Source organism: Oryctolagus cuniculus, chromosome 2 (genome assembly GCF_051225735.1).
Source record: "Oryctolagus cuniculus isolate XC-2025 breed Fujian yellow rabbit chromosome 2, ASM5122573v1, whole genome shotgun sequence".
Lineage (NCBI taxonomy): Eukaryota > Metazoa > Chordata > Mammalia > Lagomorpha > Leporidae > Oryctolagus > Oryctolagus cuniculus.
Window position 1 is genome coordinate 118,147,736 of NC_142868.1, and position 23,580 is coordinate 118,171,315.

Consider the following 23,580-nt stretch of genomic DNA (forward strand, 5'->3'; position numbering starts at 1 on the left):
TGGCAAGAGCCAGCCCTCTACGTTCAGTATGTTCTATAAATGGAATCTCCTATTTGAGCCATAGCCAGTCCCCCCAACCCCAACCGTAACAATAAGAGTTACTTCCAAGATGATTTTGGCAAGTAGAATGCAGTGTCTCAAAGCCCCTAGAACCACACAGGCAAAGTACTTAGACTATCAATACAAGAGTGTCATCCAGGAAGCTAAATGGAGTTGCTAACACGCATCAAGCAGTTTCCCAGGAACTTACAAGTTCAATTTCCTAGTAAGCTGTAAAACATACTACTCTGTACTTCTGGTGTTAGTAAAATGGTGCGATCTAATCTGTGGTGCCATCTAAGCCCCAGATGCCATCTTGGGCTCTGGCCCCCATTGCCATCCTGGACAGTAAGCTTCGGTCCTCGGCCCAGTCTGGCCCACCACATGTCAGGTGACCAAACAGCCCAACCACAAGCGTCAGCTCCACCGCCACCCTAATGGGATTCATTGCTTCCACTTGCCTACCCCATGCAAGTGTATAACAAGAACTGCTTCTCTCTCTCTCTCTCTCTCTCTCTCTTCCCCTCTCCCCCCTTTTGCCCTCTTCTTCACCCTCTCCCTCTGGTCTGTTGGATTCCCCTGTCAATAAACCCTTTCCTTTAACTCTGGCGTTTGGTGTGTTTTGTGGTGGCCTTACATCTGGTATACTTTTTTAAAAAATATTTATTTACTTGAAAGGCAGAGTTACAGAGAGACAGATTGAGAAAGACAGAGAATCTTTCATCTGCTGGTTTACTTCCCAAATGACCGCAATGGTGGGGGCTGGGTCAGGCTGAAACCAAGAACCAGGAGCTTCCTCCAGGTCTCCCACATGGGTGGCAGGGACCCAAGCACTTGGGCCATCCTCTGCTGCTTTCCCAGACACATTAGCAGGGAGCTGGATTGGAAGTGGAGTAGCTGAGACTTGAACCGATGCCCATATGGGATGCCACAGCGCTGGCCCCTCTGGTACACTTTTTAGCACACTGATTAGAGTCTTCCCCATCCACCATCTCTTTTTTAATATTTATTTTATTTATTTGAATGACGGAGTTACAGAGAAAGGTAGAGGCAGAGAGAGAGATCTACCCACTGGTTCACTCTCCAGATAGCCGCAATGACTGGAGCTGCGCCAATCCGAAGGCAGGAGCCAGGAGCTTCCTCTGGGTCTCCCACACAGGTGCAGGGGCCCAAGGACTTGGGCCATCTTCCACTGCTCTCCCAGGCCATAGCAGGGAGATGGATTTGATGTGGAGCAGCCACTTCTAATCGAACCGGCACCCATATGGGTTGCCGGTGCCCCAGGCAGGGAGCTAACCCACTGTGCCACAGCGCCAGGCCACCCGCCCCCCCCTCCATCCACCATCTCAATTTCCCCTGCTCTTCAAGTGCTGAACTTGCAGTTCCAGGACACTTTTATGCTGGCTCAAGACTCTTCTAACCACCACACACCTCCCCAGTGAAGACTGGTGTTCAGGTATTTGCACATTCCAGATGTTGTTCAGGTGAAAAAAATATCTTACATACACTCTCCCAAGCGCCCAAAGGCTGCAAAGGCTAGACACTGGTTCTCCCAGCTTGTCATTCAACCCCTCCAATGCAGTCTCCCATATAAATATGAATGCTCCCCATATGTGATTGACAGTGATGAGCTGAGTCTCTTGTCTCTTAGATACACTCCTGATTTTGCCTTCCCTCCCCTCACCACACACACATAAATTACATGAGTAAGATACTAGGGCTTCCATTCTGTTTTTCAGTATGGAACGAGGTATTTTATCTGCTCCTTCATCATACACCAACAAGAACTGAGTGCACGGCCTTCTAGAATGTGGCATGCTGACCCATGTATCATACCAAAACTCTTCTTCAGCTCCGTCACTGATGATAAGCCCCGGACAATAGAGCGTCCTTTGTGTTTTTCAATATGGTAAAAACATTGGCTGTCTCATTTTCCTAACAAACTAATACTTAGATACTTGCATTTATCATACTTTTTCCAGCATACTGAATGGATTCTCTTACAAGCACAGTATTACTTCACCAAATAAAAAACCAAAGGTCAACAATTGTCTTCCATACATTGTTCAGTACACTGAGGGGACATTGCACGTCTGTAATGGCCCTTTTTCTGTGGCTGTAATGAAACACTTGAGGTGGAACACTTTAAGAAAAGAGGGTTGTGGCAGGCGCCGCGGCTCCCTAGGCTAATCCTCTACCTTGCGGCGCCGGCACACCGGGTTCTAGTCCCGGTCGGAGCGCCGGATTCTGTCCCGGTAGCGCCTCTTCCAGGAAAGCTCTCTGCTGTGGCCTGGGAGGGCAGTGGAGGATGGCCCAAGTACTTGGGCCCTGCACCCACATGGGAGACCAGGAGAAGCACCTGGCTCCTGCCATTGGATCAGTGCAGTGCGCCGGCCGTGGCGGCCATTGGAGGGTGAACCAACGGCAAAGGAAGATCTTTCTCTCTCTCTCTCTCACTGTCCACTCTGCCTGTCAAGAAAGAAAGAAAGAAAGAAAGAAAGAAAGAAAGAAAGAAAGAAAGAAAGAAAGAAAGAAAGAAAGAAAGAAAGAAAGAAAGAAAGAAGAAGAGAGAAGAGAAGAGAGAAGAGAAGAGAGAAGAGAAGAGAGAAGAGAAGAGAGAGAGAAGAGAAGAGAAGAGAAGAGAAGAGAAGAGAAGAGAAGAGAAGAGAAGAGAAGAGAGAAGAGAAGAGAAGAGAAGAGAGAAGAGAAGAGAGGAGAAGAGAGAAGAGAGGAGAGGAGAGGAGAGGAGAGGAGAGGAGAGGAGAGGAGAGGAGAGAAGAGAGAAGAGAAGAGAAGAGAAGAGAAGAGAAGAGAGGAGAGGAGAGGAGAGGAGAGGAGAGGAGAGGAGAGGAGAGGAGAGGAGAGGAGAGGAGAGGAGAGGAGAGGAGAGGAGAGGCTTGTTCGCCTCACAGTTTGGGGGCTGAGACTTCAAGCTCAGTTGGCCCCATGGATTCAGTCTCTGGTGGGTGAGAGTCCTCTTGACTCCGTCACAACATAGCAAATGATGTCAGGGCAGGAATGAGAGAGACAAGGAGAGACAGGCAGCCAGAGAGAAACTCATGGTGTAGGCTTCCTTTTCTGCTCTTTTCTTTTCTTCTCTTTTCTTTTCTTCTTTTCTTTCCCTTCCCCTTCCTTCCTTCCTTCCTTCCTTCCTTCCTTCCTCTTCCTTCCTTCCTTCCTTCCTTCCTTCCTTCCTTCCTTCCTTCCTTTCTCTCTCTCTCTCTCTCTCTCTCTCTCTCTCTCTTTCTTTCTTTCTTTCTTTCTTTCTTTCTTTCTTTCTTTCTTTCTTTCTTTCTTTCTTTCTTTCTTTCTTTCTTTCTTTCTTTCATAGCAACTTGCTCTTGGGGGAACTAACCAGGGTCCCATGTGAACTACATGAATTTCTTGTGAGAGCAGCACCTCTGAGAACTAAGCACCTTCCATAAAAGCCCCATCTCGTAAAGATCCAAGATCTGTAGTTTTATCCACATCAGAAGACCTCACAACATCACCACTCTGGGGACCACGCTTCGAGCACATGAAATTGTGCATGATAAACCCTATCGAAACCCTAGCACTCTTGTATTTCCAATGGGTTACGAACTAGATCATTTCCCTCTCATTACTATTTTCAACCTATTGGGTGGATTATCTTGAAAGAGAGTCCAAAAGATATAGCCGGAGCCACAGCTCACTAGGCTAATCCTCCGCCTTGCGGTGCCGGCACACCAGGTTCTAGTCCCGGTCGGGGCGCCGGATTCTGTCCCGGTTGCCCCTCTTCCAGGCCAGCTCTCTGCTGTGGCCAGGGAGTGCAGTGGAGGATGGCCCAAGTCCTTGGGCCCTGCACCCCATGGGAGACCAGGAGAAGCACCTGGCTCCTGCCATCGGATCAGCTCGGTGCCCGGCCACAGTGCACCAGCGGCGGCCATTGGAGGGTGAACCAATGGCAAAGGAAGACCTTTCTCTCTGTCTCTCTCTCACTGTCCACTCTGCCTGTCAAAAAAAAAAAAAAAAAAAAAAAGTCCAAAAGAAAAAGTAATTTGCAAGAGGAAGGACACTATCATGTTCACCAGTGCTGAATGGAGTCTTTTATTTTTACCATTTCATTTTGCAACAACTACAAAAGCTATTGTGCTATAGGAGATAATTCTAACCAGCCCGGAATTAGGCTGAGCTGTTTTGCTAAAGTTCCTCCTGCCTAGCACTGACCCTGGACCGAGGGCATGAGGCAAACTGATTAAAAATGCTGCATTTTAATCTAGGGCCCAAGGGGGTTCAGGGGGAATTTTCCCAGCTTGCCGTCATTTACTGAAAATAGTGAGATGGATGATTTGCACCTGGTCACTGTGGGACTCCCCCCGCCCCCAGAAGATTGCTGTTGCGGCTGGTTATGCCTGAGAGGTATGCCTAGGTGAGTAGCAAAACATAAAAATCCTCCATTTTGGCCGGTGCCGCGGCTCACTAGGCTAATCCTCCACCTTGCGGTGCTGGCACACCGGGTTCTAGTCCTGGTCGGGGTGCCGGATTCTGTCCCGGTTGCCCCTCTTCCAGGCCAGCTCTCTGCTGTGGCCAGGGAGTGCAGTGGAGGATGGCCCAAGTGCTTGTGCCCTGCACCCCATGGGAGACCAGAAGTACCTGGCTCCTGCCATCGGATCAGCGCGGTGCGCTGGCCGCAGCACGCCGGCCGCGGCGGCCATTGGAGGGTGAACCAACGGCAAAAGGAAGACCTTTCTCTCTGTCTCTCCCTCTCTCACTGTCCACTCTGCCTGTCAAAAAATAAAAATAAAAAAAAATCCTCCATTTTGAGCTCCCTGGTTCTGAGGTGTTCTGTGAACACAATGATGGTTCCTGATCCAAGAAAGAAAGTACATCTGGTCACATTTTTTATATTTATTTTATTTATTTAAAAGGCAGAGTGAGATCAGAGAGAAAGAGATTTTTTGTCTGTCAATTTACTCCTGAAATGACTGTTATGGTCAGGGCTGTGCCAGATTGAAGCCAGAAGCCAGGAACTCCATCTGGGTCTCTGATGTAGGTAGTAGGGGACCAAGCCCTTGGGCCATCTTCTGTTGCTTTCCCAGGCGCATTAACAGGGAGCTGGATCAGAAGCAGAACAGCTGAGACTCCAACCTGCACTCAAAAAATGGCATGCTGGTATCAACCGTCACAGGCGATGGCTTAACCCACTGCACCCACCACAACACTGGCCCTGTGGCCACGTTCTATGTGGAAAGGAGGATAAAGGACTCTTTTGGTTGTAATGTACATTCTTTTAAAAATTATTTTATTTCTTTGAAAGGCAGAGAGACAAGGGAGAGAGAGAGAGAGATTTCCTACCTACTGGTTCTCTCCCCAAATATTTACAGCAGCCGAGGCTGGGCCAGACTGATGCCAGGAGCAGGGAGCACAACCCATGTCCCCCATGAGGGTAGCAGGACTCCATCACCTGCTGCCTCCCATGATCTATATAAGCTGGAATCTGGAGCAGAACCAAGACTTGAACCAGGCACTTTGGTATGGAATGCTGGTGTCCCGGGTGGCATCATTGCTGCTATTGCAAACCCCTGTCCCGCGATGCACATTCTTACTTTGCTGCTATTTGCTATGTTGTATCCTTTTCTGTAACAAACTATAAATTTTAGATCTGGCTAGTCTCTTTTAGTAATGCAGCCCTGTTTAACAGCTATACAGTTATACAACTGATGAACACTTGTGTTCAATGCAGTATTCCAAACGGATTACATCACCCTCAGCATGGTCTCCCGAGAGCTGTCCACTTATACTCCTCATGTGTTCTGTGCATTGGATGGAGTCTCTTCCAAGAACCATTGACATTATCCAAAAACCTGTAAGATGCTTCTAATTCTCTTAAGACTTTCAGCATTCTGAGATGTCTGTCTTACTGGTATCATCCCAGTTCTTCAGCAAACTTCAAGAACCTGGCACTTACATTCCCAACATGTTGCTCAGCGCACTGATTGGAGGACAAGAAGTCAAAGGCACAGAATCTGTGGTGGTGGCACATCATCTGTATGTACAGGAAACCACCAAGAACCATAGCAGGGGTGGTACAAAGGCAGTGTCATGGTTCAGTGGATAAGCCGCTGCCTGAGATGCCAGCATCCCGTGTCAGTACCGGTTTAAGTCCCAGCTGCTCCACTTCCAATCCTGCTCCCTGCTAATGTGCTTGGGAAAGCAATAGAGAATTGCCCAAGCGCTTGGGCCCCTGTCACCCACCTGGGAGACCTGGATGGAGTTCCAGGCTCTTGGCTTTGACATGGCCCCGCACTGGCTGTTGCCGCCATTCGGGAAGTGAGCTAGATGATAGGTGATCTCTCTCTCTCTCTCTCTCTCTCTCTGCCTGCCTTTCACATAAATAATAATTTTTTTTATTTACTTATCTTTAAATTTTTTAAATTATTTATTTGAGAGGTAGAGTTACAGAAAGTGAGAGGGAGGACAGAAAGAAAGGTCTTCCATCCGTTGGTTCAATCCCCAAATGGCCACAACAGCTAGAGCTAGGCCAATCCTAAGCCAGGAGCCAGGGGCTTCTTCTGGGTCTCCCATACAAGTTCAGGGGCTTGGCCCATCTTCCACTGCTTTCCTAGGCCATAGCAGAGAGTTGGATCAGAAGAGGAGCAGCTGGGATGCGAACTGGCACCCATATGGGGTGCCAGCACTGCAGACAGAGGATTGACCTACTGTGCCAAAGTGCTGGCCCCAGAAAATCTTTTCTTAAATGAAGGGAATGACCATGATACAGTTTGTGGAATCTTTAGGGAATAAGAGCAGTGGACCCATCTGGCTGCCACAAGCAAGGCTGACACAGTCTGATGACCTAAGATTCAAAGCCAGAGACTTTAGAGAAGAGAAACAGACTGTCTCCTCCAGACGCAGGGACAGGCAGGAATTGTGTGTGGGAGGCATGGTGCATTAAAGGAAAACCAGGCTCATGAGGACTGTGAGGAGGATGTTGGAGGTGACAGCCAGAGTGGCCCAGACCTTGACTGGCGCTAGGGTCCGTGAGATAGAGGCTCCCTCAGTATTGCTCTATACCTGGAGTGGAGCAGATGCTTAGTCCATCTCTGCACAATGGTAAATGAACGAATGGCTCTCTGGCACTGAAACTAGGATGAGGGCATTTCTTATCACACAGTCACTCACAGAGTGTCCTAGGCCAACCCCATGTCTGAATGTAGAGGTTCTGCTATGAGTCAAATGTCCTCACCAAAACTTGTGTTGGGATTTCAGCCCCATTGTGAGGTATTAAGAGGGAGGAGAGCTAACCAGACGATGGAATTTAAAGCTGGGAACACTGGGAGATAACTGAGGTCAAATGAGGCCATAGAGGTGGTGCCCAGATGCAACGGGACAGTGGCTTTGTACAAAAAGCAAGAGAGATGGTGCCCTGCGCTGCTTTGAGTCTACACAGAATCCCCAGCAGCAAGGACTTTCCACAGTGGAGCTGCCTGACCTTGACCTCCAGGCCTTTAGACTCATGAGCCGCACGCTTCTTTTATTCCTTATAAATTAATCTGTGGTATTCAGTGAAAGCAACAGGAAACAGACTGAGACAGGCTTTAACTTGTAGCACACAAAGTCTAAGCTGATCCAGGAAGCAGGGAGGGCCCTACAGTGTGGGTTCCAGGTGAGTGTTGGCCTGTTGAAGTTGTACAAATGTCGTCTTTGGGCAGAGGTCCTGGAGGCACAGGAATCATAGTGTAATATAGGGTCTGGTGTTTTTAGTCTCATGTTTTGGCCATCTGAATAATTAGAACAATTGCAATGTCCTCTGGGTACAGGGCTTGCACAAAATGCATAGTGTAGACCTGATATCCCACATTTTAGCTAGGTTTTGGCACTAGTAGAAGTTTTAAAACATGGCTACAAATTCTTTACACGTCTATCATCAAAAGATGGGGTATAGGGTTCTCCTTCCTGTGGGTAGGGTCATGATGGCTTCCATCAAGAGAGTAGGGTTAGGGGCTGGCATTGTGACACATCTGGTTAAGCCACTGCCTTCAACCCTGGCATCCCATATCAGTGCAGCCATTTGGGGAGTGAACCAGTGGCTTCCTCTGTCTCTCTCTCTCCTCTGTCATTCAGCCTTTCAAATAAAGGAAATCTTTAAGAGAGGGAGAGAGGGAGAAGGGTGAGGTGGAGCTATGCCATGTCATCTTGCTCACTGGAATGCTAACTCCTGGAGCCCTGAGCTGCCATGTGTGACTTCCGTGAAGCCAAGGCTGCCATGGAGAAGTCTTGTTGAGACGTTCTGGTCTGCAGCCCCAGTCTCCACGTCCCCTCCTTGTGGGCGGCACCTATGTGAGTGCTTGAGCCTTCAGATCAGAAGTTGGCCAAGGTGTCTGTGTCACAACTTCTCAGTCCTACTGTACAGCACAAAGTAGTCGTAGACAATACAAACCTGAACGGCTGTGTTCCGCTAACACTTCCATGCAAAGCCAGGTAGTAGGCTCATAGCTTGTAGTTTGTTGGCCCTTGTTTTCTATAATTCTAGGCCACAACTACTTGAGCCTAAAAACACAGAGACAACTGATCTACCCTGTGCTCCACCCATATCTCTGATCACAGCATCCATGAATCTAACAGAATGGCTGGTGTTTTGCTCCCACACAGCAACAGGTAACTAAAAGCGTATTGCATAAGGCAGGCCTTTGAGCCAGCACGATTTGAGCAGAGACTTGAAGAAGGAAAACTAATCAGGAAGGTGTGTGTCTGGGGAAAGAGCATTCATGCAGAAGGAGCAGTCAATGTAAGGCCCAATGTGAAAGGGTGCTTGAGGTGTGTGTGCACAAAGCAAGGAAAGCATTGATTGGCTCTGCTGAAATGCCCAGCAAGCTTCCTCATCTACACAGGCTGTGCAGGCAAGGCCTGACCATCGTCTGACCCGAATCTTAGCTGTTGCCTTGTGATTCCTCCTGGAGCAGGGCTATGGGAACCTGGTGAGGAGCCACTGGGAGGCAGTCCCATATCCCTGCTGTAGGGTAGATTGCCACAAGTCTCTCCCTCCCCTATCACGAAGCACCGCACTTTTTATTTTTGATATTTTTTATTTGGAAGAGTTATACAGAGAGAGATTCACACACACACACACACACACAGAGAGAGAGAGAGAGAGAGAGAGGGATCTTTCATCCACTGGTTCACTCCCCAGATGGCCACAACAGCTGGGGCTAGGCCAGGCCAAAGTCAAGAGCCAGGAGCTGCATCCAGGTCTCCCACGTAGATGGCAGGGACCCAAGCACTTGGGCCATCTTCTCTGCTTTCCCAGGTGCATTGGCAGGGAGCTGGATCCGAAGTGGAGCAGCGGGACTGGAACTGGTGCTCATATGGTATCCCAGGCAGATACCTAACCTGCTTGCTGCCCCCAAACACAGGACTGTCCCCCTCCTTTCCTCCATCTCGCCCTGCACTCCCTCCCCTTCCTCCTCCCAAGGATACAGCTTCAGGCTCCGGAGAAGTCTCTCAAACTGCCTGGCTGTAGTTTGAAGTGCGCTGCTCGGCAGCAGAGGGCCTCACTGCTCCGGGAATCTGTGCATCGGGCCCCTTGTGGTTTGGTGCCACCCTGTGGGACTAGGGAGGCAAGGCGCTGACACCACGCTGACTTTGCTTCTGCTCTCGGTGTAATGTATAAAACCCTAGTCCATCCAGACCCACCTGGAGGTCAGGGGACTGCCTGACAAGGGAGCAGGGCAGATGGAGACCAGGTCACGTGGGACCCTGGAGGCCACCGACAGGGCTCTGGCCCTTGGCAGCGAAAGCCGGAGCCTGACGTGTCTGGGAAGTCTGCAGGAGAGGAGTGACAGGAGCTGGCTCATGCCGTCCGAGGAGCGAAGTCTAATGCATCCGTTCTAACAAGAGTTCCATTAAGAAAGCAGGAGTGGAAGTTGTCCCATTGGTAAACGTGGCTCACATTTCCGTTGGGATTCGCTGTCTCTGCCGCTGCTCCCTGCGCCCCTCCACCTTCTGGCGGCCCCCCAGCAGAGCCTGCTCCGCATCTGCTCCTTGCGTGAGGTCCCCTCGCTACCTCTCACCCTTCCACAGGAGGCCCTCGACGCCAGGGCCGGCGCACCCTCTGCGGTTCCCGGGAGGCGCTCCGCGGGAGAGCAGTGCATCCAGAACGCAGCCCGCAGCGTTGCTGCCTGGGTTTTGCGCGCCCTCACAGCAGGGATTGCGGGGGTGCTGCGGCCCCTAAACCGCCGGACAGTCCAGGGATTTTGGGAGCCGCCTCCAGTCCCGTCCACGGTCTCTGCTCCCCTCACTCCACCACAAGCCTCCCTCCCCTTTACCTCTCTCCCGCTCCCTCTCCTCTCGACTCTCTCTCCCCTCTCCTGCTCCCTGCTCCGCACCCCCACCCCCGGTAGGACCGTCAGGCAGTCGGCCCCTCCCCTGCTCTCCAGCGCCCCCCCCCCCCCCCCCCCCGCTCCCCGCGGCGCCCGCACTCCCAGCGCTCAACCTCCAGTAACCTTCGCTTAACCCGGGCTCGGCCCCCGGCCCGCCCCGGCCCGCCCCACTCCAGCTCCAGCCGTTTCCTTCCCCTCCCTCCGTGTCCGCCTCCCCGCCCCCTCCCCGCCCCAACCTGCTCGGGTCCGCCCGGCCCCTGCCCCTGGCCCGCCCCTTCCAGCCCCCCGGCGCCTCCAGCCGGCGGCTTGGCGCGGCCACTCCGGCGCCTGCTTACCCGGGCTGTTCGGCTGGCGCGTTTGGCCGGCTACCGGGCAGGTTCGGGACGTCAGTCTGTCCGTCGATCTGGACGGAGTTTCCAGATCGCGGCGCCAGGATGGGGCTGGCGCCGCTGCCGCTATTCCTGGGGCTCTTCCTCCGCGCGCTCTGGAGAGAAGGTGAGCTCGCAGACCCGGGGCCGGGGGCCGGGGGCCGGGGGCTCGCGGCTGGGAGCTCGTGGAGCGCACCGGGCTGCTGGGCGAGTTTGCAAACATCCCCGCCCCGCAACGGTGCGAGGGAGTGAGGCGCTGGGGAGCCCACGCAATCGCCGCCCGCGGCCCCTCCGGCGAGTGTCGCGAGGGCACCCAGGCTGGATCTGGGGCGCGCGTTCCGGCGGGCGCCGAGGGCTCCCCTTCTCCGCGGTGGAGAAATCGAGCTCGGCCTGGCGCACCGCACGTCCAGCAGTTTTCGGCTGTGGAGAGCCGAGGAGGTGGCGGGGTCTGGTCCGGAATCAGAACTTTGCCCGAGACCGCGCAGCGCAGTTGCGCCCGGAGTTTTGGGGGCTCTACGCGGGTCTCCGGTGTGTGGGGGGGGGCTAGAGCTGCGGGTCCGCCAGGGCTGGCCGCGCAGGACAGCGGTGGCCCCCTCTGCAGAGGCACGCTGGGAGTGTGGGGGCCCGGAAAAGGGGCGCATTCTTTTCGCCCCTGTCGCGGCGGAGCAGAACCTAATGTGCTTGGGCAGCGTCTAGGTGCACCGCGAGCCGCGGCGGGTCGTCACAGGCGCTTCAGTCTGAGATCCGGACTGACCATCGGCGGCGGCGAAGGCGGGGAAGGCGGGGACCTTTCGCACCCACAGCTTGTTGGGAGCGTGGGTGATCCGCAGAGTTCAAGTCGGAGCGCTTCTTGGGAAGCTGGGAGGAACTTGCTGGAAACTTTCCCCCAAAGGAAAAGCAATGGGAAGAAGGAATGGTAAAGAAACACATCCCAAGTGCTTTTAACTGACACGTTTCGGTTGGCACCCAGAATGGGGCTTTTGTCTCTTTTGTCCACGAATGTGGTTAAGTAGCTTCCACCTATTCCATTCATAGATGTTTTGTAAGAATACCTGGAAAGTTCAGTTGGTACTCACGCAATTTAGATTTTTTTTTACCCTTTGAATTTTTTTTTCCTTTGTAAACTCATTTGTTCAAATGAAAAAGTTCTGAACAATACAAGGTCTTTTGCACATTAAATTACATAATAAGTCACATAAATTACATAAACAGTTTATAATTGGGGGCAACATAACAATTTGCAACAAACATCAGGAGCCAAAACCAAGCAAAGAACTAAAGCTGCTCTGTTCTCTCCCTCCCTCCCTCCCTCACCAAACCCTCAGAAATTCCTCGGCATTCCTGCCAGGTCCGTTTTTATAAATCTGCTGCAAAGCTGTTAGTTTTCGCTGCCACTCATGTGCTGAAAAATTAGCGGACAAGGAATGAGAACAATCGTGTCGGTGAAGGATGTTTAAAAGTTGCCTGTCTTTATTCTCTAGTTTTTTTTTTTTTTTAAGCTGCAGTAAAGAACTTTTGTAGATGACAATCAGCCATATTCCTGTGATCATGAAAAACCTTCTCACAGGTCCACTCAGCAGGAAGAAGGAAAAGTTTCTCCAATTTTCCTTCTACCTTTTGCTTTTTTATCACGAAGTTTACCTGTGAGCTGTCTGCCAGTGAGTGTTCCCTCTTGCCTTGTAAAAAGCTGAAAGAATGGAATTCTCATTGGCAGAATTAGAAGTGAGAGTCCTGGAGAAAGTGGCTAAAAATGACCCTAAATAGTTAGAGTCTAAAATAACTCTAAAAAGTTAGAGACTTCATCGAGTTGTAAGGTTTTCATCATGTATGTCGTGGGTCTAAGTGCAGGGCTGGCCAGAGAGGGGGCACAGACGGGATGTGACTGTGTGTAGAGCTTAGGCTGTAGAGGAATGGTTAAATAACAACAGTGCAGGCACCGCTGTAACCGGGGAACACGCCCCTAACCGTGCACACATGCACTAAGCTGGGAGGCAGTGAACGGCCACTGCTGGAATTTCAAGGCTTTCTGCTCTGTCTCTGATGGGGGTGCCATTGAGCAGCAAAAAGGAGGTGGAGGAGGAGAGACATCTGGATGTAAGTGAAGGCATTAAGAGCGGGTAGCTTATGACCAACCCGTGTGTGCAGCTAAACTCAACCCACTGAGCCAACCAGACCCTGCTTTTAAAATGTTTTAATGTTAACATTTCTCTCCCAAACTGACACAGTTAATGTGTGTTCCAACATAGCGTTAGCATTTCCCCAGGGAGAACTTTTAGGTTGTCCTTTTTCTTGTGGACTTTATAACAATGGCCTCAAATGATTTTTGGAAGTCAGCAGGGCATATTTTAGCCAATAATGAAGTTGTTTTAAAATATTTATTTATTTATTTATTTGAAAGTCAGAGTTACAGAGAGAGAGGAGAGGCAAAGAGAGAGAGAGAGAGAGAGAGAGAGAGGTCTTCCATCCGCTGGTTCACTCCCCAGTTGGTCGCAATGGCTGGAGCTTCACTGTTCCAAAGCCAGGAGCCAGGAACTTCTTCTGGGTCTTCCACGTGGGTGCAGGGGCCGAAGAACTTGGGCCCTCTTCTACTGCTTTCCTAGGCCATAACAGAGAGCTGGATCAGAAGTGGAGCAGCCAGGACTCGAACCGGCGCCCATATGGGATGCCAGCACTGCAGGTGGTGGCTTTACCCACTACGCCACAGTGCTGGCCCCATAACAAAGCTTTAAAGAGTTATTTTAAGGAGTAATTTTAAAGAGTTAAGCTGAGGGGAACACTTGTTTTTTGTTTGTTTGTTTGTTTGTTTTTTTAGCAAACTGAAGCAGTGTGTAGCTGACCCTGGACAAAGGGCCTGTGAGTGACCAGTCAGTGCTATCAATAAAGCGGCTGACTCTCGATGCCCATGAATTGGGTCCATGCTGCCGGGTGGACGGCCTGAGCGGGGACCTTCAGCACATGGGTGCCCCGGGCCACTTCCCACACATCAGCCAGAAGCAGATTGTGACAGGTCTGATTGCGTTGTCCTCTGAAACACCTCCCATGGCTTCCCACTCCTTACCAGAGTTTTCCAAGACTCCCAGGCCCCTCCCCTCCCTCTTTGACTCATTTCCAGTCCATCCCACTTGTTCCCTGTGCGCAGTCACCTGCACCTTCTTCCTAGCAATCAAATGGCCTTTGCAATCACTGTTTCCCGGCCGGCTCCTTCTCATCCTTGAGTTTCAGCTCAGATGTTTCCTTTGAGGGGCTTTTACACGTGGCACCTCTCGCTGGAGTTCCACACCCTTCCTCCAGGGGCCTGGTCTTGTTCTCGGCTAGCAAGGTGCACAGCCCATGGAGGCACTCGTGAATACCCGTCTTTGATCTGGTGCTTCTCCCCCTTCGTTCTTCCTCCTGGCTTTCCCAGAAACAGAGCAGTGTGGGACTTAGCTGACAGAAAACAATCTTTACCTTCTCAGTGGTGCCAAAGTGATCTCATTAATGGAGAAGTTAGGAAATTAAAAGAAAGAAGACAAGTTTTCAGACTGTCTGAACCCCAAACATATTTTATACTCTAACTACTTCAGCTTGGGAAAAAAAAATATCCAAAGCCAGTTTGCATGTCAGAAACACTGTGTTCACAGCTCCTGTCCGGAAGCAGGTTGCCTTGAATGCCTTGACTTTGGTGCATGGTCACTTTCATCTTAACTCGGAACTCTGGGTTAGTATGCAGCTTAGCAGAGGGTTGGTTAATCATGGTGAAAACTGAAAGAGAGAGTTCTCCCGGTGAGCTTCTTGGGATAGTTAGCAGTGGCTGGTGTCTGGGGTCTGAGAGAGGATGGGCTAACTCTCAGGATCTCTTGCCCCTTTGGGTGCAGTGGGATTCCACGATATTAGTCACATTTCGAGGTAATTGTGGTAATTGTTTCTCCTGGACAAAAGGTGTTGGGGGAAGGGCCCTTGTCTCACTGAAGTGTGTCCTGAATTACTCCCTGAAATAAGAGGACAGAACTGTGGTCCACCCTCCATTGTTCATTGTGCTTTGGGGAAGGGGAGGCAGGGTACCCCTCCCACCCCCCCTCCAGTGCTAAAGTCCTTGCTGCAGTTCTTTGGGATTTTATTTTCTAGAAATTATGTACCAAAACCTACCATGGGGCAAGCAGCTGAGGGGGGCGTCTCTCCCCTCCTACCTCGCACCCCCACCGTGCACATTGAGTTCAGGCTTGACACAGCTCAGGAATAACTTCCTGTCCTGTTCCCCTCAGGAAGGCATAAAAACGAAGGCCAGTTTCTGCCCAGCTCTCCCACAAAACTCCACTCCAAAGTGGGTGTGGTGTTTGTTTTGCTCTGTGTGTGTGTGTGTGGTTTTTTTTTTTTTTTTTTTTTTTTTTTTGGTGTTGGTTTTTTAGGTCCATTTTCCTTTTGACCACCTCAAACTGAGTTTTCCAGCAGAGGGCTTTCAGAGACTGCGTGAAACCAGGATTCTTAGAGTAAAGTGCAGGTGTGAATGTGTGTGTGTGTTGTGTGTGTGTGTGTGTGTGTGCAGGATGGTTCTGTAGGAAGTGGAAATGGCAAGCCCCCAGGCTTTCAGCTTGGTGGCAGGTGCAGGCCACACCCTCAGGTGCCCCAGCGGCACTGCTGACCCTCTCTCTCTCTCTCTCTCTCTCTCTCTCTCTCTCTCTCTCTCTTTCTCTCTCTGGGTATTTGTTAATCCCTGACCAGAGGCAACCCTATTCTTTCTCTTCCTCCTTCCTTGTTCCCATCCTGCTGCTTCCAGCTAACAAACTGAAAGCTCTCACAGGAGAATTCCAATAGGCTCAGCCCCCATCCCCACTTCAAGAGCAAGAGCACTGAGCATTTGTGGACTCCAGCACTTTTTCCTCCCCTTGTTAGTTTTCTTTGTGTGAGCCGGGTCTGTTTAACGGGGAGAAGTGGGGGTTCTCAGCCACAGCAAGGGCCCAGGGCTTCCCAAATTTTGTGACACCCCTACAGCACCTTCTCTCCTGAAGCAGCATTATCCCACTCTTGGGCCTCTGTAGGCAGCAGGGTCCCGGGACCAGGGCTCAGGAGAAGCCCTGAGCTGTTGTATCCTTGTCCCATGACACGTGTTCAGGTCCCAGTGTTTGAAAGCTTACACTAGGAAAGGGTGATGATGTCGGAACACTCGCGAAGGATTTTATTTTACCCTTCCTGCTCATTGCAACTACAGCCGTGCTTCTTGCTCTTCATGATAAAATAGATTTCCTCTGAATCTTGGGAATGGTAGGGTGAGAAATGGGGGCAGAGGGAGAGAAAAGGAGAGAGCAGACAGATCCTGGCTTTGTTTGCACCAAGATCATCCATGAGAAGTTGTACACTGAAAGCTAATTATAGTTGACCGACTTGTGCTTGGAGAGAGCCCATTTCATGTCGTGTGGCAGTGCCTTGTATACGTGTAGGTGCCTTTCCTTATACACAGTCAGTGTCTTCTAGATATTGCCCAGTTGTTCTCCGAGGTGCTGGCTTAGCAGCTGCAGAGTCAGCCATGGCTCCAGCAAGATCTGATCAACACAGCATTTTTGCTCTGCCTAGCCCACTAGGGCAGGGGGTTCCCTCCTCAGAATTTAGATCTCAGGTTGGCACTGAATCCAGCCCGTGCTTTCTGCCGGATCTCTTTTGGTGAAACCTGCCTCTCCTTGGGGACTGCAGTTTCTCAGGAACACTAAACTTCTTAGGCTTGCCTTCACTGCAGCCTTGCCTCTCATTAAATACACAAAGGAAAGCCTTGTTTGTTTTGGAAAAGGGATTGTTTTGCTATTTTAAGCCTTAGGGGCTTCTTGTTGGAGCTACTGATAGGAGGCAAGCTTCATTATGGTTTTGAAAATGATCATTTTCACAAGTAAGGACAGGCTGTGTTAGTAGAGAATCTGAGCACGCAGATGCAAACTTGCTGGAAGTATTTTCTCTGACTGTGGGCCTTGCTGAATTGGCAGCGTGGTGATAAATATTCATGGACTTGATGTGCTGCCTGGGTCTGGAGGCAGATTTTCCACTGCTACAGTGAATGGCATGCTGCCTCCTCCCCACGGGAAGTGAAACCGCCTCTCAGCCTTTTTACAACTTGGGCCTGTGATTGGAAGATTTGTTGATGGAAACAATGTTCTTTGAAAGTTTTGGAGCAAAGAGAAAAAGGGAGCTGGTTAAAGTTAGCGTTCCTTAACAAAACAGCCACGTTGAGAGTCCAGAAATGTTAAGTTCTCATCCCAGTTTTGATGTGAACTTACAGGGACTCTTGGGGAGTTGTGCCTTCTCTTCCCAGAACGTCCAGTCCCCATGTGTCAAGTAGGAGAGAAATAGACGATGCTGGGGCCCCCTCTGGGCAGAGAATGGATTGCACCTGCAGGGGAGAGGTGAGGTGGGAAACTTTCGCTTGATGAGACTCTGGACACAGCCCCAGCCCTTGTGCCTGCCAGTGGGTCTAGAGGACCCTGGGATCAGCCCAAAAATGGAGTGCAGGTGTCTTTATTTTTACTTTAATTTTTTTTTTTTTTGCTTTATTTGAAAGGCGCACACACACACACACACACAGAGAGAAAGAGAGAGAGGGAGAGAGAGAGAGAGAGAGAGAGAGAGAGAGAGAAATGTAGCTTTTATCCACTGGTTCACTCTCCAAATGCCTATAATATTCAGGGCTGGGCTAGGCTGAAGCCAAGAGGCAGGAACTCAGTCTGGTTCTCCAGTGTGACTGGCAGAGACCCAAGTACTTAGGTCATCACCTGCTGCCTCCCAGCAGGTGCATTAGCAGGAAGCTGAAATTGGAAGCAAAGTCATGGCTCGAACCAAAGCTCTCTGATATGGGAGGCAGGTGTCCCAGGCAGCATCTTCACTGCTGTCCAAATGCCTCTTCATTGCTGGCACCTGCCTCCTGGACTGTCTGTGCTCCCGTCAGCACCATCTTCAGCTCTGCCTGCAGCAGTAGAATGGTCTGGAATTGCAGAGGTGTGCTTCTGAGAACACTGGATCTCCCCAAATAAAGCCTGACCCCTTCCTATGAAGTCCGCTGGGAGCAGGGACTGTTGGGTTCTGGGAGGTAGGAGGATGGAGCAGATGGAGCAGGGCTTATCTCCCTAGGAAGAATGGCAGAGTCTTAAGGGTCCGGAGGGGCAGATAATGGCATTTTTAGGTTTATTCACTCGGTATTCTGAAGTGATTTTGTATTTGGAAATTTAGAAAAGATATTGTAATGTAAATCGCAGCATGTAAAGCAGATAACTGCCAGGATAGTGAGTGACTCCTGGTGTTTTAGTGCCATACAGGAAGTGTTTTTGAAATCCAGAAGCCCAGGCCCCACACAGGAGCTACAGACTGAATCTTTAAGGGTGCAGCTCCTCCCTATGTGCGTCTCTGGGCCTTTTTTTTTTTTTTTTTTTTTTTTTTTTTTTTTTTTTGACAGGCAGAGTGGACAGTGAGAGAGAGAGAGACAGAGAGAAAGGTCTTCCTTTGCCGTTGGTTCACCCTCCAATGGCCGCCGCGGCTGGCGTGCTGCGGCCGGCGCATCACGTTGATCCGAAGGCAGGAGCCAGGTGCTTCTCCTGGTCTCCCATGGGGTGCAGGGCCCAAGCACTTGGGCCATCCTCCACTGCACTCCCAGGCCACAGCAGAGAGCTGGCCTGGAAGAGGGGCAACCGGGACAGAATCCGGCGCCCCGACCGGGACTAGAACCTGGTCCTAGTGAGCCGCGGCGCTGGCCGCTCTGGGCCCTTCTGTGCCACATCTCTCATCAGGAACGGTGCAGAGCCCTCCCCCACACCCTCCAGGAGGGCGTGTACTTGAACCTGACATTGAGGGTAGGCGTAAGGAGTGTTTATCCAAGGCCAATGGCAAGTCTTGGATTTAGGTGAGAACTCTCAGGGCTAAATGGGCATGCAGGTGCAGGAGAGTGCAACTTCTGATCTGAGCCTCTTCAGGTAAGGATGCCATCATTCTGATCAGGGGGACTTTCTCTCTCTGTGTCTTTAAATATTTATTTATTTGAAGGGGAAAGTGACACACACACACACACACACACAGATCTTTCGTCTGTTGGTTCATTCCCCAAATGGTCACAACAGCCAAGGGCTGCTAAGGCGAATACAAGGAGCTTGGAACTCCATCTTAGTCTTCCTTGTGGGTGGACTGTCCACTGCTGCTTCCTCAGGTGCATTAACAGGGACCTGGATGGGAAGGGAAGCCCTAGGACCCAGGTGTTCTGATATTGGATGCCAGCACTGCAGGCAGCAGCTTAGCTCCGTGCACCATAACGCCGGTCCTACCTTTCTTTTTGAACATTACATTTTTTCCTTCTTACCTGCTCTATGCCTTGTACTCAACTCTTGTTACAAAATGTTAGGATAGACAAAAGAATATAACAGATAATAAAATAAACCCATGTGTACTCACAGAGGGAGAGAAAGAGAGATCTTCCATTCATTGGTTCACTCCCCAGATGCCCACAACAGCCAGTGCTGGGCCAGGCTGAAGCCAGGAACCAGGAACTCCACATGGACTTCCTATGTGGGTGACAGGAACCCAGTTGGACCCATAATCTGCTGCTCCCCGGGCATGTTAGCAGGAAGCTGGATCGGCAGTGGAGGCAGGACTCAACCCCAGGAACTTCAATATGGAATATGAGCTTCCTAAGTGGTGGCTTAACCCACTGCACCACATGGCCTTCTCCAGGGAATGGGTATTGAGCGAGACTAGCAGCACTTTGTCATGTGTATGTTATCGATGTTGTATACATAGTATGCCCTCTTCTTCAGCTTGCCTTTTCCCTCTAGGTTTAAGTTTGCTAGATCCATCTGGATTGAATCTTCATAGGCGAATATATTAAAATATTATAGTTTTATTCATCCATTCTCCTCTTAATGGCATTTAGGTTTTTCAAAGATTTTCTTTTATGAGCAAAATTATCATGAAAACTCTTCTTCTCCTTCTTCTTTATAAGATTTATTTATTTTATTTGAAAGTCAGAGTTGGGGGGGTGCGGTCTTCCACCCACTGGTTTACTCCCCAGATGGCCACAGTGGCCAGAGCTGGGCCAGACTGAAACACCCAGCTTCCCATCCTGCTCTTGGCACCTTTCTTCTGATTAGCCTCAGAATGAACTGCAAGAGCTCAGTAGCTCAGGCCTGAGTGTAGATTGGAAGGTGAGGGTGGATGCGGTGTGAGCAGCTCTTTCATCCCATCTTAGCCATGCAGACCGAGGCCTGTTGCATTTCATGAGTGCTGGCTTCTTCAGCTCCAAGCACGGGGCATACAAGGCAAAAAGAAAACCCCACTGTTCTTGGATCCTGAGGTCCTAGCCAGTCTGCCTTCTTTCTACCTTTCAGAGTTGTTTGCTTTTTTAACTGTAGTAACATGTTATGTGTAATTTACCTTCCTAACCATTTTTAAGTGTTAATTCAGTGGTGGCAGCAACATTCATCACATTGTGCAACCATCAATCTTCAGAACTCTTTTCAACTGAAACTCTACACCCATTAAACAGTGACTTCCGGTCCCTGCACACCACTTTCCTTTCTGGTCTCTAAGGATTTTTGGGCCGGCGCCGCAGCTCACTAGGCTAATCCTCTGCTTTGCGGCGCCGGCACTCTGGGTTCTAGTCCCGGTCAGGGCGCCGGATTTTGTCCCAGTTGCTCCTCTTCCAGGCCAGCTCTCTGCTGTGGCCAGGGAGTGCAGTGGAGGATGGCCCAAGTGCTTGGGCCCTGCACCCCATGGGAGACCAGGAGAAGCACTGGCTCCTGCCTTCGGATCAGCGCGGTGCGCCGTAGCCTCCATTGGAGGGTGAACCAACGGCAAAGGAAGACCTTTCTCTCTGTCTCTCTTTCTCACTGTCCACTCTGCCTGTCAAAAAAAAAAAAAAAAAGAATTATAAAAAATTTTTTTCTTTTTTCTGTTTGAAAAGCAGAGAGACAGGGAAAGAAAGGGAGAGAGACAAGGAGAGAAAAGAGAGATCTTCTATCTGCTGGTTCACTTCCCAAGTGGCCGCAACAGCCAAGGGCTGTTGACCTGGGTGGCAGGGACCAAGCACTTGAACAGTCATCTGCTGTCTTCAAGGATGCATTAGCGGGGAGCTGGTGTGGAAGTGCAGGAGCCAGGATTCAAGCCAGCACTCAGATGAGCCCACATCCCCAGCAGAGGCTTAACCCTCTGTACCCCAATGCTTGCCATGGTCTTTATGATTTTTGCTACACTAACTCTTTTAGGGTTTTTAAAGCTTTGTATAATGTCCAGTATTTTTAGACCTGCTTCATGGGAAGAATAGGGAAAGATATACCTATTTTGTTTAGGAGGGAATTCTCTGCTCTTTGTCTCTTAGAAAATATTCTTGCTAAGGGCTTTGGTCCTCCAGAGATAGTCACATTTTAAAAGGAAATCCCTTTTTTCCTTAAAAAAACACGTTTTTTTCATGAAAGGCATTCAGGTGTTGGTAGCCAAGAGAATGTGTTCTGGGGGCAGCATGATGAGGGAGTTAAACCTGGGGACCCTGTAGAACTTGAAAAAGCCCCACTGGGCCTTGGAGAGAATCAACCCAGGCCTGGGGGTGGGGGTGGGGAGAGCCTAGGCAGAGCCTTTGTGTGACACTTGGTGAGCTGTGGAGGGGGTGAGAGAAGGAAAGCCCTTGGTTAAGTCAACATCTATGCGTATTTCACTGCAAGGGGCTGAATGGTCTAAGTTAGCATAATTGGTTCCATATGTTTGGCACTGATTTTCCAGGCATGACTAGTTGCACCTTTGAAACAAGACAGTCCAGACGTTTCATGTTATGAAAACAATAATTGTCATTTATTGCATGTCTGTGCATGCCAGGTACTGGGCACAGTAGTTATTTAAAATTTTTTTTTAATTTACTTGAGAGGCAGAGAGAAAGTCAGAAAGCTCCTATCTACTGGTTCACTCCCCAGATACCTGTAACAGCTGGGGCTGAGCCAGGCCAAAGCCAGGAGCTGGGAACTCAGTCCAGTGAGTTCCCATGTGAGGCAGAGACCCAACCACTTGAGCCATCACCACTGCCTCCCAGGATGTGCGTTAGCAGGAAGCTGGAACCTGAACCCAGGCACTCTGATATGGGGTGTGGTTGTCCCAAGCAGCATCTTTTTTTTTTTAGCATTTATTTTATTTATTTGAAAGAGTTACAGAGAGAGGGGTAGAGACAGAGAGAGAGAGAGAGAGAGAGAGAGAGAGATCTTCCATCCACTGGTTTACTTTCCAAATGGCCGTAACAGCCAGAGATGTGCTGATCCAAAGCCAGGAGCCAGGAGCTTCTTCCAGGTCTCCTACGTGGGTGCAGGGGCCCAAGCACTTGGGCCATCTTCCACTGCTTTCCCAAGCCATAGCAGAGAGCTGGATTGGAAGTGGAGCAGCTGGGACACTAATCAATGCCCATATGGAATGCCGGCACTGCAGACCGGGGTTTTAACCCGTTGCACCACAGCGCTGGGTCCCCCCGAAGCAGCATCTTAACAACAAGGCCAAGCACCTGCCCCTGTGCATGGTGTTTTATGTGCAATATCCCACTCTTACTTCTGTCTCACTTTACAGATGAGGAGACTGAGTCTTGGGTAGACAAGTGGCTTGTCCAAGGTCATCTGGTCTCTGGCTTTGCTGGAGCTAAAGCCATCTGCTGGGATTCCTGAATTCCTCCTGCACCTCCCCATCTCCTGGGTCATCTGTGTACAAACCTGGGACATCCACACGTGGTGCTCAAGCTCTAGCTAGGATGCTCAGGATCTGCTCCCGCCTCGGGGTGACTTGTGCACCAGATCCGTTCCCCAGAGCAAGGGTCTGACCATGGCTGCACGTGAAAATCACCAGAGGAGATTTTTTTTAAAAGATTTATTTATCTATTTAAAAGGCGGAGTTACATAGGCAGGGTCAGAGAGAGAGAAAGTCTTCCATTCGCTGATTAACTCCCTAAATGGCCAAAGCAGCCAGAGCTGAGCCGATCCAAAGCCAGGAACCTGGAGCTTCCTCCAGGGCTCCCAGTGGGTGCAGGGGCCCAAGGACTTGGGCCATCCTCCGCTGCTTTTCCAGGCCATAGCAAAGAGCTGGATTGGAAGTGGAGCAGCCAGGACCCGAACCAGTGCCCATAAGGGATGCTGGCACTGCAGGTGGCAGTTTTACCCGCTACACCACAATGCAAGCCCCCAGAGGAGATTTTTAAAAATCCTGATATCTAACCTAAACCCCAAGCGGACACATTCAAACTCTGGGTGGCACCGCTTAAAAACCATTCCTGGAAGATTCTGGTGTTCTGCTGGGGTTGACAGCATGGCAGGAGAGCTGGAAGGGGCAGGTGAAGAGTCACAGTCAGCTTCAGGAATGCTCTTCTCTAGATGCCTCCCGTCCCCTTGCAAAGCAGACATGTTGCTTGGGAAGCCTCTTTGCAAATGAAAGAAGGCAAATGCCCATGTCACAAAGTAAGGGACAGACTGCAAGGGATCTTGAGGGGCTGTCTAAAGCCCTTGGGGTCTTTGGGGTTTCTACTGCTGAAGTTGCTGCGGAAGGCTAAGGGAGAAGCACATTTGCTCTTTTTTGGGGGGTCACCTTGATCAGCTCCTTGTGTTTTAGCTCCGAGGTCTGAGCCCCTTCGCTCCCTGTGAGCCGGGGCTCCCTGGGTTGGACAGCTGGTCTGGTGCGCTGGTGTCTGTGTTTGCCTGTCCATCTCAGATCCACTCTTTATCCTGCTGTAAGGGAGCAGAGCCCTAGGGAGGGCAACAGTGAACGCCCAGGGGGAGCGCTGGCTCCAGCTGGTTTTCCGTCTTGCCTAGTTGTAGTTTGTTTGAAATTCAGGTACAAAAGGGTGTCCCCCACTTTTTTGTTGTTTGGTGACTATA

General features: G+C 50.5%; 1 protein-coding gene across 3 annotated transcripts in view; it reads left to right on the forward strand.

The window, feature by feature from the left end:
• The first annotated feature begins 10,613 nt into the window (after positions 1–10,613).
• MERTK (MER proto-oncogene, tyrosine kinase) overlaps positions 10,614–23,580 on the forward strand; it is a 117,952-nt gene continuing 104,985 nt past the window's right edge. For all 3 annotated transcript variants that reach the window (XR_016229209.1, XR_016229210.1, XM_008254044.4), the window contains exon 1: positions 10,614–10,874. Coding sequence is in view for 1 of the 3 variants with exons in the window: in XM_008254044.4 (XP_008252266.2) it covers positions 10,814–10,874 (61 nt within the window). In the remaining 2 variants the exon portion in view is untranslated. The remainder of the gene's footprint in view (positions 10,875–23,580) is intronic.